General features: G+C 40.2%; 4 protein-coding genes across 4 annotated transcripts; 1 reads left to right on the top strand and 3 right to left on the bottom strand.

The window, feature by feature from the left end:
* Positions 1-276: 276 nt before the first annotated feature.
* Positions 277-2900, bottom strand: LOC123319846 (pyruvate dehydrogenase [acetyl-transferring]-phosphatase 1, mitochondrial). Its single transcript, XM_044906827.1, has 6 exons — positions 2549-2900; positions 2353-2491; positions 2037-2287; positions 1744-1960; positions 1510-1690; positions 277-1442 (listed from the first exon to the last, which is right to left on the bottom strand). Exons 1-6 carry the CDS (start codon positions 2738-2740, stop codon positions 929-931), a joined length of 1494 nt encoding a protein of 497 aa, XP_044762762.1. The 5' UTR covers positions 2741-2900; the 3' UTR covers positions 277-928.
* A 515-nt stretch (positions 2901-3415) lies between these two features.
* On the bottom strand, positions 3416-5915 carry LOC123313694 (vacuolar protein sorting-associated protein 4). Its single transcript, XM_044898676.1, has 7 exons — positions 5567-5915; positions 5357-5492; positions 4894-5128; positions 4483-4750; positions 4160-4373; positions 3735-3963; positions 3416-3682 (listed from the first exon to the last, which is right to left on the bottom strand). The coding sequence occupies exons 1-7, from the start codon at positions 5700-5702 to the stop codon at positions 3581-3583; spliced, it is 1320 nt and encodes a 439-aa protein (XP_044754611.1). The 5' UTR covers positions 5703-5915; the 3' UTR covers positions 3416-3580.
* A 395-nt stretch (positions 5916-6310) lies between these two features.
* Positions 6311-12397, top strand: LOC123313686. Its single transcript, XM_044898664.1, has 2 exons — positions 6311-9621; positions 9691-12397. Exons 1-2 carry the CDS (start codon positions 6444-6446, stop codon positions 12342-12344), a joined length of 5832 nt encoding a protein of 1943 aa, XP_044754599.1. The 5' UTR covers positions 6311-6443; the 3' UTR covers positions 12345-12397.
* Positions 12398-13496: 1099 nt separating this feature from the next.
* LOC123315304 lies at positions 13497-14376 on the bottom strand. The gene is made up of 3 exons (XM_044900956.1): positions 14216-14376; positions 13801-13874; positions 13497-13724 (listed from the first exon to the last, which is right to left on the bottom strand). The coding sequence occupies exons 1-3, from the start codon at positions 14358-14360 to the stop codon at positions 13545-13547; spliced, it is 399 nt and encodes a 132-aa protein (XP_044756891.1). The 5' UTR covers positions 14361-14376; the 3' UTR covers positions 13497-13544.
* Between the last annotated feature and the right edge of the window lie 565 nt (positions 14377-14941).

Here is a 14941-nt window from a genome sequence, read left to right as displayed (position 1 = left end):
GTACTACTCGCATATTATTTTTAGTATTATTTTTTAATCATATTAGAGGAGTGAATATTCATATTTTATTTTAAAAATTACTTTTTTTGGTACAAGTGAAGTAAATTTCTGGGTTAATAAGGAGGATGAGGTTTATCTTCGTTGCGGCCTATGAGACAGTCTTGAAGGAAATACAAACACAATTTCTCGATTTTAGAATTTCTCTCATTTATTTTCGAATTTGTATCGTCAAGAAATCTCAACAAAGATATCACAGGGATTATTCAAATACAGCCAAAAGAAATTTGAATTTTATTAACTTCAACAACAATAAAGAGATATATCTAATTGAAAATAAATAAAACAGCCTCAGCTCAAATATGAACATGTATGCAAGTTAATATTGTAACCTTTGAGACAAATGATTGTGCAGTTGTCGGAAGCACGCAAATTGGCCAATGGAACAATTCTTGATTTAAATTTTTCTCCTTTAAAGTATCATTTTGAAACAGCCTCCTATACTCAATATATTTCAAAAATTTCTCGAATTGTTTTGAGCGATATTGCACATTTTCAACAATACATCGGTGAACATTGTGATAACATCGAATTCAAGTAAACTAATTGACCAGAGGGTTAATTACGTTTCCATCTCATTTTTTCAGTGGAACAACCAACTTTCAATTTAAAATACCACAGATTCAACAAGAATTCAACTAACAAACAGTTTTTTCAAGTTTGCCTGATGATGAAACTTGCACAAATTGGATTTTCAAGGAATCCAACAATAATCGCACCATATTTAGGACCATACGTAAGAAACCGAGAAGGTCTCACAGGAAAGTAGTATATTTCCATAAAACGAAAATCCTCCTAATCGTTGCTCATCGTTAAATGTAAAATAAACGAAACATCTTTATTTACATTTATGCACATTTTGACGAAACAACTACGCTGGGCAGTGTCTAAGAAACTCCGAGTCAAAATAGACGACAGTAATAGTGATATCGTCCCTGAAAACTCTGACAACATCGTCCGGTAAACTCAATAGTTGTGACAATTTATTATGGTCGATTCCATAGTCAGTTCCTCCGAGGGCGTTTCTTATGAGGTGCGTCGCCGCGTTAGAATCTCTAGGCTTCGTTTTCATACCTTCTTTTCGCTGCAAAAGTATTTCATTGATTTCCCCCAGTTTCATATCTTTATGAGGAAGTTTGAGAGGGCTCAATGTTACTTTACCCTTCATATGTTCGCCCACTAATCTCACGGTTTGAATAGGAGTCACCATATCCCACAGTCCATCAGTGGCAATGATCAGGAATTTGTCTCGAGGAGTCAGGCGATGATGTACAATGTCAGGTTTGGCTGTGAGATATGGAGGTGTAAAGTAGTTTTGAGCTATCACGTTTGGACCAAAATGTTTAGCCACATATTGTGACATTATTTGTTTACTCCATTTAAACCTAGAACAAGGAGATATAACTTTGTGAAAGATGCCTAATTTCCTTGTACATAATATATTTTACATACCTAAAATCACCCATAGCCCGTAGAGGAGCCAATTGACCTAAAAGTCTTCCTAACCTAATCACAGTACTTTTTTCACCAGGGGGATGCTCGGCAAGTATTCGCTGAACTTCCTCATGATTCTCAATTGTATGCTCATTTGTTAGTTTCTTAGCCATCCATGTGTTTGTTTCTGATAAAGAACCTAAAAAACCAGTTGTATTATCTGAAAACCTTGATTGGTAGCAGGTGTTTTACCCAAGACTGCACTGCAGTCTCCAACATTAGCAACATGCAAGTGGGGACCGTCTATATGAGCAACACAAGCTACACAGCCAGACATTGCGACAGATAATGTTTTTCTGTTGAATTTGGAGTTTTCATCAGGCAAACCTTCTCGTGAAAGATCATCATCTAAGCTCATGAAGGCTTTTACTAAGGCAGTGTCCATATCAAAACCCTCTCTATAATCACCCTGTGAATAAAATTGATCAAAATTAAGTAAGAACTAATTACTTTTAAAATAATTTCTTGATAGTTTGTTTCTTCACCTTGACTAGATTATCTAAGAACCTCTTGAAACTTTTTTTATAAATGTCACGAACATCATCTACTAATTGAACCTTATTATTATAGGATTTCAGTAACTTCATAGGATTTGGAACTATATCAAGTGAGGAAATGTATTTCAATAACTGATCTTGTGGAAGCAAGCAAGCAGTTATATATTGATACAGTCTTTTTGCTACTACTTGAGCACAGGCACCTCCCCCATGGCCATCAAAAACTCCTACTAACAGGCCTAAAAGCAGAATAATATTTACAGTAACGTATACTCAAACACTGAAAGAAAGTTCTTCAACTCACCTGAAGTAATCAAGCACGAAGCTTCTGATCTAGTATCTTCAATAGGATTATTAGAAGCTAACTGATTTGAGTCATAGGATTTAACTGATCCCTCACTGAAGTCATGAGTATATTCATTGGCACGTAGTATATTGTCTACCTGAAATATGTTAAAGGTGGAGCTTCCCTTATGCTACTTTATCAACCTCAATCTTACTTCCTGTGGTGTGAGCTTCACAATTGTCGACCTCGGCTCTCTTGAAGAATGATAATTCCTGTGATCCCCTAGATTAGAATAAAATTTCTTTCTTCTCTGAAATGTGTCCTTTACAACTGTAACGAAAATATTCTGCCCTCGGTTACTGGTTTTAGAAAAACGCCGCATAAACATTACGCGTTTACAGGACATCGTTGGAGTTTTTTATACTTTTAATGGGATAATGTTGTTTTTATCTTAAACCTCGAAAAACCTCACATAGTTTCGATAAGAAAAATCTATTTTTATAGTTATTATAAAACCATTTGAAGATTTGAGTTGAGGTTAGAAAATCAAAGTGCACATCACAGATTATCACGTCACATGTCAAAACGAATTAACTACTATCAAAGAGTACATGCTACTACCTTAATTTTCCAAAGATGGGCAGTTGCATAAAAAACCGTTAAAATTTAATGCTCCATTAAAATTGTAATTCTCCAAATTTCGATGAAAATCTTCACCAGTTTTGAATTTTAATCGAGCATTAAACTTTAATGGATGTTTCTGCTGCTGGGCCTCAATATATTACCCAAATTTTTTCCTAAATATGCCCGTTTAGGAGCCCCTTGCTCATTTTTGACCCAAAAATTCGTGGGTATCATTCAGAATTTTCGATTATTCCAATAAATATTTCGCTGAGTGAAATTTTGGAGAAATATCAATTGAAAAGGGAAACTTCTGCACTGGGACTTTGTTTTCTTTTGGCGAGTGGTTTTTTGTTTCCAAGGCACCTTCCACGATAACAAAAATTTCTGTCTTAAAATTTATTAAAACTTTTTGAAACATAAACAATAAATGCTTAAGGCTTTTATAATAATTCATATATTTAGAGCAAATATTTATTAAGAAAATAAAGCAACACTTAAAAATAATAATTTCAGAAGTAGTTTATAATTTCTTCAAATATATACTTCGAGTGGACTTCGGAAATAACTGTTTGCAATTTTTTTATTATCCTAAAAACGTATAACTTATGAACAGACACTGTTCTTATCCTTCTTGACCAAAATCTGCGGTGAACTTCTGAAGCTTTACTAGGTCCTCTGCATTGACGGTTGGCTTGGAGGTCGCCAAAGATTTGAGTAAATCGCCCTAAGAAACATAGCATAGTAAATATGAAAAAAAATTTAGAAAAAATAATTACCATTGTAACAGGGGGTTCAGCCAATTTGTCTCCTTCTAATTCCGACCAGGACATCTCGATGGCGCCTGGATCACCAGGAGAGCAGGGAGTAAGTAAATCGTCAACTATTAAATTAGGGTCCTTTGGGCTAGGTCCTCTTACTCTCTTGAAATGAGTGGCAGTTTGGACTTTCCGCACTGGCTGCATAAGGGCATCTTTCACTACTATGCTGATATCTGCTCCTGAATACCTGAAATCACCACATAAAGTTTATAAATATAGTAAATATAAAAAAAGAACCCATTGCAAAAAACTTGTATTGATTCAAATATCTTAACAACAGTAATTTGATAAAATTTTTCAACACACTTTCAATTTTCTTGAATTCACCTAAAAATTGGTGTCCCAAGAACAATTTGAGGTTACAGTATCTTCAATTATCTCACCCTTCTGTTCTTCTTCCGAGCTCTTTCAAGTCTTCCTCCGTCAAGGTGGTTTGGGTGTTTCCTAGATGGATCTTGAACATGGTCACACGAGCATGTTCTTCAGGAAGAGGTATGTAGATTCTCCTTTCAAATCTCCTACGGATGGCCGAATCTAAGACCCACGGTATGTTGGTCGCCCCCAATACTAGGATACCATCTGTGTCATGTCCAACACCTAAAAAAAATTTTGTCGAGAATAAACTCCCAAAAATTCAAAACTTTGGAAGAGAGCTTTTAAAGTTACATTTACGTTTCAATTTTCAATTATATCTTGGAAAACTCACCCTGCATTTGGATGAGAAACTCGGTTTTTATCCTACGAGCCGATTCGGATTCGTTGTCTGACCTAGACGAGCACAATGAATCAATTTCATCTATGAAGATAATGCTCGGCTTATGAGTTCGAGCCATCTCGAACAAGCTCTTTACTAATTTCTCTGATTCACCAAGCCATTTGGAAACCAGATCTGATGAGGATACGGAGAAGAAGGTTGAGTTGTTAGCTTCTGTAGCCACTGCTTTGGCCAAATATGATTTACCAGTACCAGGAGGCTATAATTACATTTTTGATTCATATCTAAGTAGAGAGTGTACAAAGTGATTGATTATAATTTTTTCTGACACAAAAAGTTTAAAGGAGGATGGAGCAAAAATTCTCACTCATAATTTCACTCTGAATAACATTCTGAACTCACCCCAAAGAGAAGTATACCCTTCCAAGGAGCTCTCTTCCCACTAAATAGATGCGGAAACTTAATAGGCAGAATAACAGCTTCTTTCAATGCTTCCTTAGCAGCATCTAAACCAGCAACATCAGACCATTTCACATTAGGCTTTTCAACCACTATAGCACCCTCCAATCGTCCCTCTAGTTTTTTCTTCTCAGGATCTTCTCCATCTTCCTCATCACTGTCACTTTTCTTGTCATCTCTATAATTTATACATAAAATACAGACATTGAATTGAAGAATATTTGTAACTATAATGATTAATCATTTCCTGAATTCATTGAGGAAAACAATTACTTCATTTACCAATATTGTGGGAACTTTTACATTGTTACAATTTGTTATGAAATAAATGAGTTCTGGAAATCTCAATATATTTCAACAGGTTGCAACAAAGTTTTTTTTTAAATCTATTAAGAGTATGACATACTTAGACCCATTTTCCCCATCCTTAATAGGTTTTCTATGACCTTTTTTCAGAGACTCTTTCAACTTTTCCGCTCTTTCCAAATATTGTGTACATTTCGCCCTTATGCTTTCCTTTGCCTTTTCTCCTTGGGCCTCGTCTAGAATTCAAAATAATCAGTCTGAATGACTTCATCCTATAACCTTGAGTCAAATTCAAATATCCATTACTCACATTTGATTGCATGAAGAAAATATTCGACTCCATGTTCATATAATCTCAAAGCTTCTTCATAATTCTTATTTCGATCTTCTTCCGTGGCTTTCGTTACCAATTCTATCGCTTTTTGGAGGGTTGTTCCTGCAGACATATTCTAGGTTTGTGTACTAGAACAATCCAGTCTATACCGATTGCAAATGTACGAATGGGGGATTGTATGAACTCAATTCTACTTTGAAAATCAAAAATGCATATTCAAACAATATATTGGTCTGAATTAGCTTCAAAATAAATGATTTACAAATAACCACGAAAAGAATATCAACATTTGTCAATTGATTGACAGAATTGACAGAAATGGCAGGGCAGGACTGGCAGGTGGCAGGAGACATCTGACATATGACATATCTTCAATAAGCGGTATGAAGTTAGCATCCACAGAAGTTAGTAACTAATTGCCAGATTTTCCGGATATTCAAAAATTATACCAAAAATTTCGCAAAAAACATACGAAATGGTTGAAATTGTGGTATTGCCTGTAGTGGTATAATTATGGTGGGTCCCTGTACCCTCCATTGTAATATTTCACCTTCTGATGCAAAAAAGGATATTTTGAGAGGATAAAATTGTGTCGAGCAATCCACTTTACCAGTTTACCTTCACCCAACGGATGGATGATGCACTTTTATTCATCATCGAATTGCTTGTCCCAAGTCGAATTCATAAACACCGTCGTGTCTTCCTTGAATTGTCCAAACAAAAACTGTAAAATTCGAACGTCAATATCACAAAATTGTCGTTTGAAATGTCACGTAGAAAATTTTCGTTCATGGATAAATAAATGATTTAGAAAACATAGTTTCCACCCAAAATTAAAAGCGATTCTTCCAAAATGGCTGATCCCGATAACAACCAGACGATATTTTGGGAGGCGATGAAAGAGAAATACGAGAGGAGGAACGAGAGTTTAAGACAACAAGAAATATGCCTGAGGAAAAGACTGGAACAGCTGAAACAAATAATGGATAAACAGAAGGCTGGGGAAGATTGTGATTGTGTACCAGAAAAACTGGAGAAGCCAAGCTTGGTGCAATGTTTGGTGGAAAAGGGAAAAAATTTGATACTTGGTAGCTGCAAATGTGGGGATCCCAAAATAGGCGAAGATTTGTTATGCGCTTGTCATATTCAAGATCCGAAAGCGCCAATCAATGTTGATCCGAATTTATGCCCGAATCAAGAATCGCCCGAACCAGAAGGTTGTTTGAACACAACGTGTGATTTCTACGACCCAACATTGGCGCGTTTAGCCGAGAATCCAAGTACATTCTCTTTGAAAACGACAGATATTTATTATATGGATAAGCTGGCAGACCTCGTCAAAGCAGAAAAAAACATGCAAGTGAAAATTGAAGATTTAGAAAAAAGAGAACATTCTTATCTCACTGCCATTCACGATCTACAAGAAGCTATGAAGAAACAACCTAGACCAGACCCGATGAACAAAGAATTCAAAAAATTGACCGAGGGTTTGGAAGAAGAGAATAAAAAGCTAAGAAATGAAATCCAGGACCTGCGTCTGGAGCTGAAGCATTGTTTCGAGAGGGTTGAGGGACCGTTGAGGAGGAGTTTAGAGGATCAACGAGATAAATGTTTCAAGTTGGAGAACCAGCTGAAGGATCTTCAAGTCGGAGCCAAAATGAAAGAAGATTCCTACATGAAACAAATCAACGAAGTCAAGGCCAAGCTTTGCCAGGCCTGTTGCACGATGGTGGATCTGAACAACGTCAATGCCAAACTGAAAAACGACTTGGATTTCCTGCAAAACAAATGCGCGACTTTGGAAGACGAACTGTTGAAGCAACAGCTGAAGGAGGCTGAGAATATTTTGAAATTCAAGAACGCTTTAGCTAGGAGGAGTCCGAAGAATAAGATACAAGCGAAGGGTGATGAATCCGAGGACCTAGGCCATATTGCTAAAAAGTTGGGCGACACGTTGAAGGAGGTTTGTCCTTGTGTCTCCGACGTTCCTTCGGGGTTGGCCGAGACTGCTGAAAATATAAGGCAACTGACGGAATTGGTCGGAGAAAAAGGCGCGCAACAACGTAGGAAGAGGAAGGGGAGGATTCACCAGGTCTCCACAAGTTCGTGTGCATGCGGGAGTGACCCTCCATCAATACCCGACACTTCTACTAAACCTGCTTTGGTGGACAGCTGCACTTGCTCAAATTCCTCGTTGAGATTGAAGCCGAGGGTAGGAAAGAACGACTTCACTGAAGATTCCTTGTTCGGACGCTCATCTGCGACTTTAGCGTCCATACCAACAATGAAAATAGGAGCGCCCAAATACGCATCAACTCCCAAATCTTCCATCGCTCCGGTGAAACGAACAGCCTCTAAAGGCTGCACTTGCTGCCCAACCACGACCGAATGCGACCATCCCAACGTCGAGCAACAATCCATAGAAACGCTATGCTCTTGCACGGACGTCGACAAGAAAATCGGACCTTCGGAAGAGGTGATCGCTGTAAAGAACCTCGGCACCTTGAGCATGCCTCCCGGAAATGTCGTTTGTCAAGCGTTCGACCTCTCGAGCTTCAACCAAACCAAATCTAGAAGGGAAAAATTGGCTGTGGACACGACCTGCGATGTTCTGGACACTCCGCCGAAGGACATACACATTGTGACGACGATTGCGAAAACTGGTTCCTTGGAAATAACGACTGAAGGTCCGCCAGGTATCATAGAGACCAAAGTCAACTATCTGCCGGACGGTAAGATTGAAATAGTCACCAAGCTCATCGATCGTCACAACATGAACAATTTCCTGGATGGTACCTTGCTTCACTTACCCGAAGGTCCTCCGGATTGCGACGAGAGCCATACTTGTGGAGGACAGTGCGAGGATATCTCTGCAACTGGTTGCCCCGAAGTCGACTGCAATAAGAGCCTAACTTGTGGGGGTATATGTGACAGTGAAGCTACCCAAGATCACTCTGAACCTGCAGAGGAGAAGTTAGAGGTCGTGGCTGATATGGCAACCAACGAAGTTGTGAACAATACATCGCCGTATGGTCAAGTTGTAGTGAACAATAATTTCGTCTTGAAGACGAACCTTTTGGCAACCAAAGAATGGAAAAACGTCAACTTCCAAGAAGATCCCATGGAGGAAACGCCTCCAGGAGATATGGTAACCGTGGCAAAAACCAAGCGCAAGCGACAGGAGAAGAATGCGGTTCATGCAGACGTCACAAGTGAGGAAGAAATGTTAAGACTCTCGTCCAGGCAGTCTTTGACGGACGTTGAAAGAGGAGGGAAAGATGACAAAACGGTGGGTTCCTCTGGAAGTCTAGTCTTGCACGAGACTCTGGATACCATCAGTGAAGAAAACGAAGATTTGACGGATCCCAGTAAAACTGACAATGAGAACGAAGAAAACAGCGAATCCGACGTTTCAAATGGCGTAATCATGGAAGAATCTGATACGACCGAGAAAAATGAGGACCCAAGATCTGTCGACAACGAAGACGTCATCCAAATAGAAGATAATACCGCACCAGAAGAGTTGAAAGAAGAGGAGGTGGTTGGAACTTCATCAACGAGAATGGCCGAAGATTTTGAATCGTCCCGAATCGAAGATCTAGCTAGAGTTACTCTTCCTCCCCAGAATCTCAATGATGAAGGCGTAGATGTATCCGACATAAGGGAATCTCTGAAGAATTGTGAAAGCGCGACCGTAACTTCATCGGATTGTCAGATAACGGAGGCTTTCTTCAGACTATCGAAGAATCTCAACGTCTTCAACGGCAGGATAACGCTGAAACAGTCCAAGTCCATGTACGAGAAGAAGGGAAGCAGATCGGAATACTTGAGGATCTGCAAATCCGCCACCCTGTCTCTAGGAAGCTTGAAGATAGATATGGAACGGTTGAAATTGTCGTCGATCGGTCCAAATGTGGGCGATTTCGGTGGGTCAAGGTCAGAAGATCGGATTTTGCCGGAAAACATTCGATTCGCATCTAAACCTCCGGAGGAAAAAGACGACAAGATGATATCAGGGGCGCTCAAGGAAGGTAATCGATCGGGGGGAATAAGTAGACACTGCAATACCAACCTATCCTGATATAAACATTCATTTACAGGCTGCAACTTCGCGGAAACGTACCAACCTGTTTTGGAACAGACCTACCAGTGCTACGTGTGCAGCTGCTCGAACCAGAAGGATAAGGACGATAAACAGAAGAAGAACGTCCAGAATACCCGAAACAACCAAGGCTTGGAGGAGAGAATCGACCGTTTGCTCGAGATAGACCCTCTGGCAACTGGTCACGGAGTCGACTGTCAGTGCGTGGACTGTCTGGTCCAAAACGCGCAAAGGCATAACGTGAGGGAGGATTGCAAGTGTTCCAGAAAAAAACAAGAAAAACCCGATCCTTCGACGAAACGATGCAAGTGCGGCTCTAAAAAAGAGATTCCGATGATACCCAAGCCGGAAGGTCCGAAACATCAAGGGGACAACTTGCAACACGGCGAAAATTGCACGTGCGTCGACTGCATCTGCAACCCTTGCAACTTCAAGAAGGACACGTCTTGCGACTGCCCAAAATGCGAATGCGACACCTGTTGCGGCAAAGACAAGCGCCTGACCACTCTGATGACCTTCGAACTGCCCAAACCCCAGGAAATAACGGTCATGAACGTCAGCATGCCTTGCGATTGCGGCGGGCAGTGCCCTTGCAACCCTTGCATGGACGCCAGCAAGAAGCCTAAGCCTGCGGCTAGGCCGCAACCTCAGCCCAAAGCCCAGGAGACGGCCTGCAAACGGTGCGCTGGTAGAGTGCCTAGTGCCGAAGGGGCCAAGAAGTCAGATTTACCTGTCGGATCGTCGAAGATCAAAGCCGAAACCAAGACGGTATCACCGGTCGCCACTCTTCCCGACACGTGGAAAAACGTGGTCGGATGTTCCTGCGCCCCCACCGTCGACGATAAAAAGGCCGTGTGCGACTGTAAAACGTGCGAATGTAAGCCGTGCGGTTACCCGGAGAAAGCAAGAACCCCCTGCGACTGCAAACCGGCCAAGAAAGAACGGAAACCACCTTCAGGTAAATGCGACTGTAAGATATGTCAGTGTGAATCTATCGGCGATACTCTTAACACGTCTATAAATTGCGACTGTAAACTGTGCGAATGCTTGTTCTGTTCGGATTTGAAGGCAAGGAAACAATCTGATGAAAGGAAACCGCCTCGGATGGAAGCGAAAGAGGAGACCATAGTGCCCAAGAAGGTTCCACCTGGTTCTCAACAGAAGATCTGCGGGTGTAAACCGAAATGTTTATGCGACTCTTGCCCGGTCTACGCTGGAACGATGGAAGCGAAGGAGGAGACCGTAGTGCCCAAGAAGGTTCCACCTGGGTCTCAACAGATCTGCGGGTGCAAACCGAAATGTTTATGCGAGTCTTGCCCGGTCTACGCTGAAACCATTGGGGATGTTGGCGGTACCAAATGCGACTGCGCGAAATGCGAGTGCGACCCTTGTTTCGACCCACATTCACCTGCAGTGGAGAACCTGACGAAGTTTCTGAACGAAGTGAAAACTAGGGAAGGGGAGAAAAAGGAGAAGTTCGACCAGAAAGTATCCTGCGACTGTGGCAGCACGTGCGAATGCGATGATTGCAAGGGAAAACAACACGAAACGTCGATGAAGGAGAACATTGGAGATAACGGTTCCAAAAAGACGGCTTGCGACTGCGCCACTTGCGACTGTGAAAACTGCGCGGGAAAACCTGAAGCCGAGAAAAACAAAGGAGATGTATCCGATAAGATTAAAGGTGAGCCTAAAAAAGGGCAAGATAAAATCTGCCCCTGCATGAAAATGGACACAAACGAACCCGTGGAGGAATGTCACGATTGCGGCATATGCTCAATGGTATTAGCCATATCCACAGACGAGGAGGAAGTGGAGATGCCCCCATCTAAGATACCATGTAATTGCTGCAAGCCCTGCGTATGTTCCCCTTGCCCAGACCCGAATATCAGAGGGGAGCAGAAGCCTCAGATGATGGGCGACGCCGATCGCGCCAAAGAGGAGATACAGAACGCGCTGAATAAGATTGGCTGCACCTGCGACCAGGTGGAGGTCAATTTGCAACCTCTGGTCAAACAAGCTTCGAATTTCGAGACCACCGTATCGAAGATGAAGATGAAACTGAACAATTTACAGCAGAAGTGCAAGGACAAGGATCAGATCATCGAATCGATGACGAGGGATTTGAGGATGAGGAGTGAATCTGGCGTTTTCGCTGATCTCCTACACGATCTCGCGCATCCAACAGCTCCGAGGTACACTCCCGATTTCAACAGGACCTACGTATGCGAATTTTTACCAAAACCTAGGCACACCATCGGGGCCAAGCTGCAACCCAAACGTAGCTCCTTGTGCCGTTTCGATAACAGGCTGGAGCCTATTCTGGAACTGGACAGGTACCTCCCAGGCACCAAGGAGGAGGTGGCCGTATGTCCGAAGGCCTTTGACGTCTCTGGTATGGAAATTATCGATATAAGGAGGGTGACCATCGACAGCATCCTCATAAAGTGGCGAGGTCCGCCTTGCGTGACCGGCGTCACGGGCTATCAGATCTTCGTGAACGACGAATTGAGATACAGGGTCCTCAGTCCGAACAGAACGAACGCGGTCATCGATTCGCTCGATCTTAGCAGTTCCATAGAGATCATGCTGTTCGCGATCACTGGTTGCGGCAGGTGCGAGCCACCCGCCTTGGCCACGTACAGAATTTAATGTGCTTTGTTCGTTGATTCGTCAATTTTTAAATAAATAAATTGATTCACAAATGGTTTTCTTTGCGTTGATCACGTTTGTTTATGTTGTGTAACTTTTTTTTGTCCTTTCAGGTAACCAGAGATGTTGCTGAAAAGGGTCGGCCATTTTGGAAAATCTCACCTTTGAGAGCTGTCAGATGTAGATAATGTTTTCTAAATTGTAAACCTGAATCATTTTAATGAATAAAAGACATTTCGATTATACCGTATTTTGTGATTCCGATTAATGTGTCGTTGTTTGAGTGGATAAGGGAGATTTTCCAAGAGGTGACGAACTTGAATTTTGATAAGTTATAAGAATGTTTTGGGAGCTATCAAAATCTTACCAGAATTCTACCTAAATTTTTTTCCTTTCGGTGAAACAATGCCAGCTTGTCACGAGTGCATCCACTTTTATAAAAGCAGTCGATTGGCCTCGGAAATTTGACACATTCCACGTCGTAAAGAAACATGTGAGGTTATGACAATTGTCAAAACCATATACAGGGTGTCCCAAAACTAGTGAATCAAACGTCACACCACGATAGAGTAGATCAAATACTAACGAATGACACCAACATTAGTTGAGCGAAAATGTAACCTAACCTAAGTTGACAATTTTCGAATTATTTTTTCAATCACAAGGCCAATTTGTGATTGAGGATAGCGTTTTTCTAACATATTATTACCTCTATAGAGGGGGTTATTCTGAGTATTAAGAATCATGTAAAAAACAAGTTTTAATTTACATTTACTTAGGTTATCGATTAACTACTTAAAATAATTTCAATTAGGGGGGATAAAACAATAATCTTAGTTCAATATAATTTAAAATCGATATCCTTTTTCACAAACTGGCCCTGTGATTGAGAAAAATAGTTCGAAAATCGGCAACTTTAGGTATTTTAATAAAATTCCGATCATTTTGGAAACGGTACATTTTCGTTGAACTAATGTTGGTGTCATTCGATAATATTTGGTCTACTCTATCGTGTTGTGACGTTTGATTCACTAGTTTTGGGACACCCTGTATAACATAAACATTTTTGGGTTTTAAATCAGCGGTTAAGACACCATAGTGATAGACAAACACCTAACGGAACCATAGTGATAAATGAAAATTTACTAGACAATAAATAAAACCTTTTATTCAAATTTTTACAATTTTCGAAGTAAGTCCTTAGGGATGCGTTCCGGCATCGTCAGGATCAAAGCAGGGACCATGTGGCCCGCAAATTTGCGAACCTAATTTTGTTGTTGCCAGTCGCATCGTCGTTCCGTACGATTTGTTTTGGTCCTTCGAGATTTCGAGGAAAGCCTCGAACATACCTTTGCTGTAATCATCGGGAAAACCATTTTCCTATGGAGGAAAACGAGTTGTTATAAATACTTGTTGGTCGGAACTATACAAGTTGGGTAACTTTGAGAAAACTTACAAAACCTTCCGTAGAAAAATTGTTCGCTACAAAATATCCCTTAGCCACGTGATACTGAACAAAATGTAATTGGTCTGCAACAGAAATAAGTACTTATTTTACTCTCCCTACGTAGATTGAAAAAATCATATTGATACAAGGTGAGGACCATCTAGTGGAAAACCACAAAACTTTTTTTTTTTGCCCGAGTTTGTTATAAGTTCGTATTTTAGAGATTAAGATCGGAATGAATAAAGGAAGGGTATAATCATTGATATTATTGAAATGCATAAAAATTTCCCAGATGAAATTGTGCGTCTTTAAACAAAAAATAAAAATGTGAAAACAATGTTGATGGAGCATAATTTAAATTTGAGTCTTCAAAGCATGTTGTGGATTTAATCAAAACGATGATTTTCTCTAGAACTTCGATTACCTTGTGTAGTTATATTTTTCAACAGATCTGTGAATTCGTTTGAGGCAGCAATACAGCAACCCACTAGAAAGAATGGAGCTAAAAATTTGAACAACATATCGAAACTATTGCCAAGAGAGATTTGAAATTTCGTACTCTGACTCATTCCATTAAATACCCAATAAAAGTTGAATCTTTAATCCGGGCTTTGAAGATTAAAGATAATGCGAAAGGAATGAGTAGTATCAACCTTGTTTATAGTCGGCTCTGGATAATCCCTTGGCTTATGCTTTCATAGAATCTGATTCGGCAAACAGTGGAAATATTTTTGATCAAAGTACGATTTTTTATCGACCTACGGTTTGTCTGGGAAGAATCAGATATTCGATAATTCAGAAAGTAAATTCGACGATAAACGTATTGAAATGCTATTTTTAGAAATTGCCGTTTTTGTTTGTCCCATTTTCTCCAGTCATGAAAAATTTCCATCTACACACTTATGCAATTTTTGTGAAGTCAGTTCAAGAAACTCTAAGGTCAAAATCCTAAAAGTAAGAGAAAGAATAAGAAGCGGATAATAAGATTCAATACATTGGTTTCGGATCAGAGAATTAATAAATTCAATAATTTCGATAAATGAGGGGTTCAGAGCTGAAGTGAACCAAGTCCATGCAGCCTAGTTTTGAGCTTAGAAGTTGTTTATCACCAATTAATTCAAAAGTGACTTCTTTGGATTTGAATATAAGC

Source organism: Coccinella septempunctata, chromosome 1 (assembly GCF_907165205.1).
Source record: "Coccinella septempunctata chromosome 1, icCocSept1.1, whole genome shotgun sequence".
NCBI classification, from domain to species: domain Eukaryota; kingdom Metazoa; phylum Arthropoda; class Insecta; order Coleoptera; family Coccinellidae; genus Coccinella; species Coccinella septempunctata.
The sequence above is the reverse complement of the archived record's forward strand: the minus strand, read 5'-3'. Positions and strand labels throughout refer to the sequence as shown.

Excerpts from the sequence above, each read along its gene's own strand:
- LOC123319846 (XM_044906827.1), bottom strand. The coding sequence starts at position 2,740 with ATGTCCTGTAAACGCGTAATGTTTATGCGGCGTTTTTCTAAAACCAGT. Across the intron at positions 2,288-2,352 it reads TTCGTGCTTGATTACTTCAG|GCCTGTTAGTAGGAGTTTTT; the intron begins GTGAGTTGAAGA and ends TTCTGCTTTTAG. Across the intron at positions 1,443-1,509 it reads CGGGCTATGGGTGATTTTAG|GTTTAAATGGAGTAAACAAA; the intron begins GTATGTAAAATA and ends TCCTTGTTCTAG.
- LOC123313694 (XM_044898676.1), bottom strand. The coding sequence starts at position 5,702 with ATGTCTGCAGGAACAACCCTCCAAAAAGCGATAGAATTGGTAACGAAA. Across the intron at positions 5,493-5,566 it reads TTTTCTTCATGCAATCAAAT|ACGAGGCCCAAGGAGAAAAG; the intron begins GTGAGTAATGGA and ends TTTGAATTCTAG. Across the intron at positions 5,129-5,356 it reads GATGGGGAAAATGGGTCTAA|AGATGACAAGAAAAGTGACA; the intron begins GTATGTCATACT and ends TATAAATTATAG.
- LOC123313686 (XM_044898664.1), top strand. The coding sequence starts at position 6,444 with ATGGCTGATCCCGATAACAACCAGACGATATTTTGGGAGGCGATGAAA. Across the intron at positions 9,622-9,690 it reads ATCAGGGGCGCTCAAGGAAG|GCTGCAACTTCGCGGAAACG; the intron begins GTAATCGATCGG and ends ATTCATTTACAG.
- LOC123315304 (XM_044900956.1), bottom strand. The coding sequence starts at position 14,360 with ATGAGTCAGAGTACGAAATTTCAAATCTCTCTTGGCAATAGTTTCGAT. Across the intron at positions 13,875-14,215 it reads GAAAAATATAACTACACAAG|ACCAATTACATTTTGTTCAG; the intron begins GTAATCGAAGTT and ends TTTCTGTTGCAG. Across the intron at positions 13,725-13,800 it reads ATTTTTCTACGGAAGGTTTT|GAAAATGGTTTTCCCGATGA; the intron begins GTAAGTTTTCTC and ends TTTCCTCCATAG.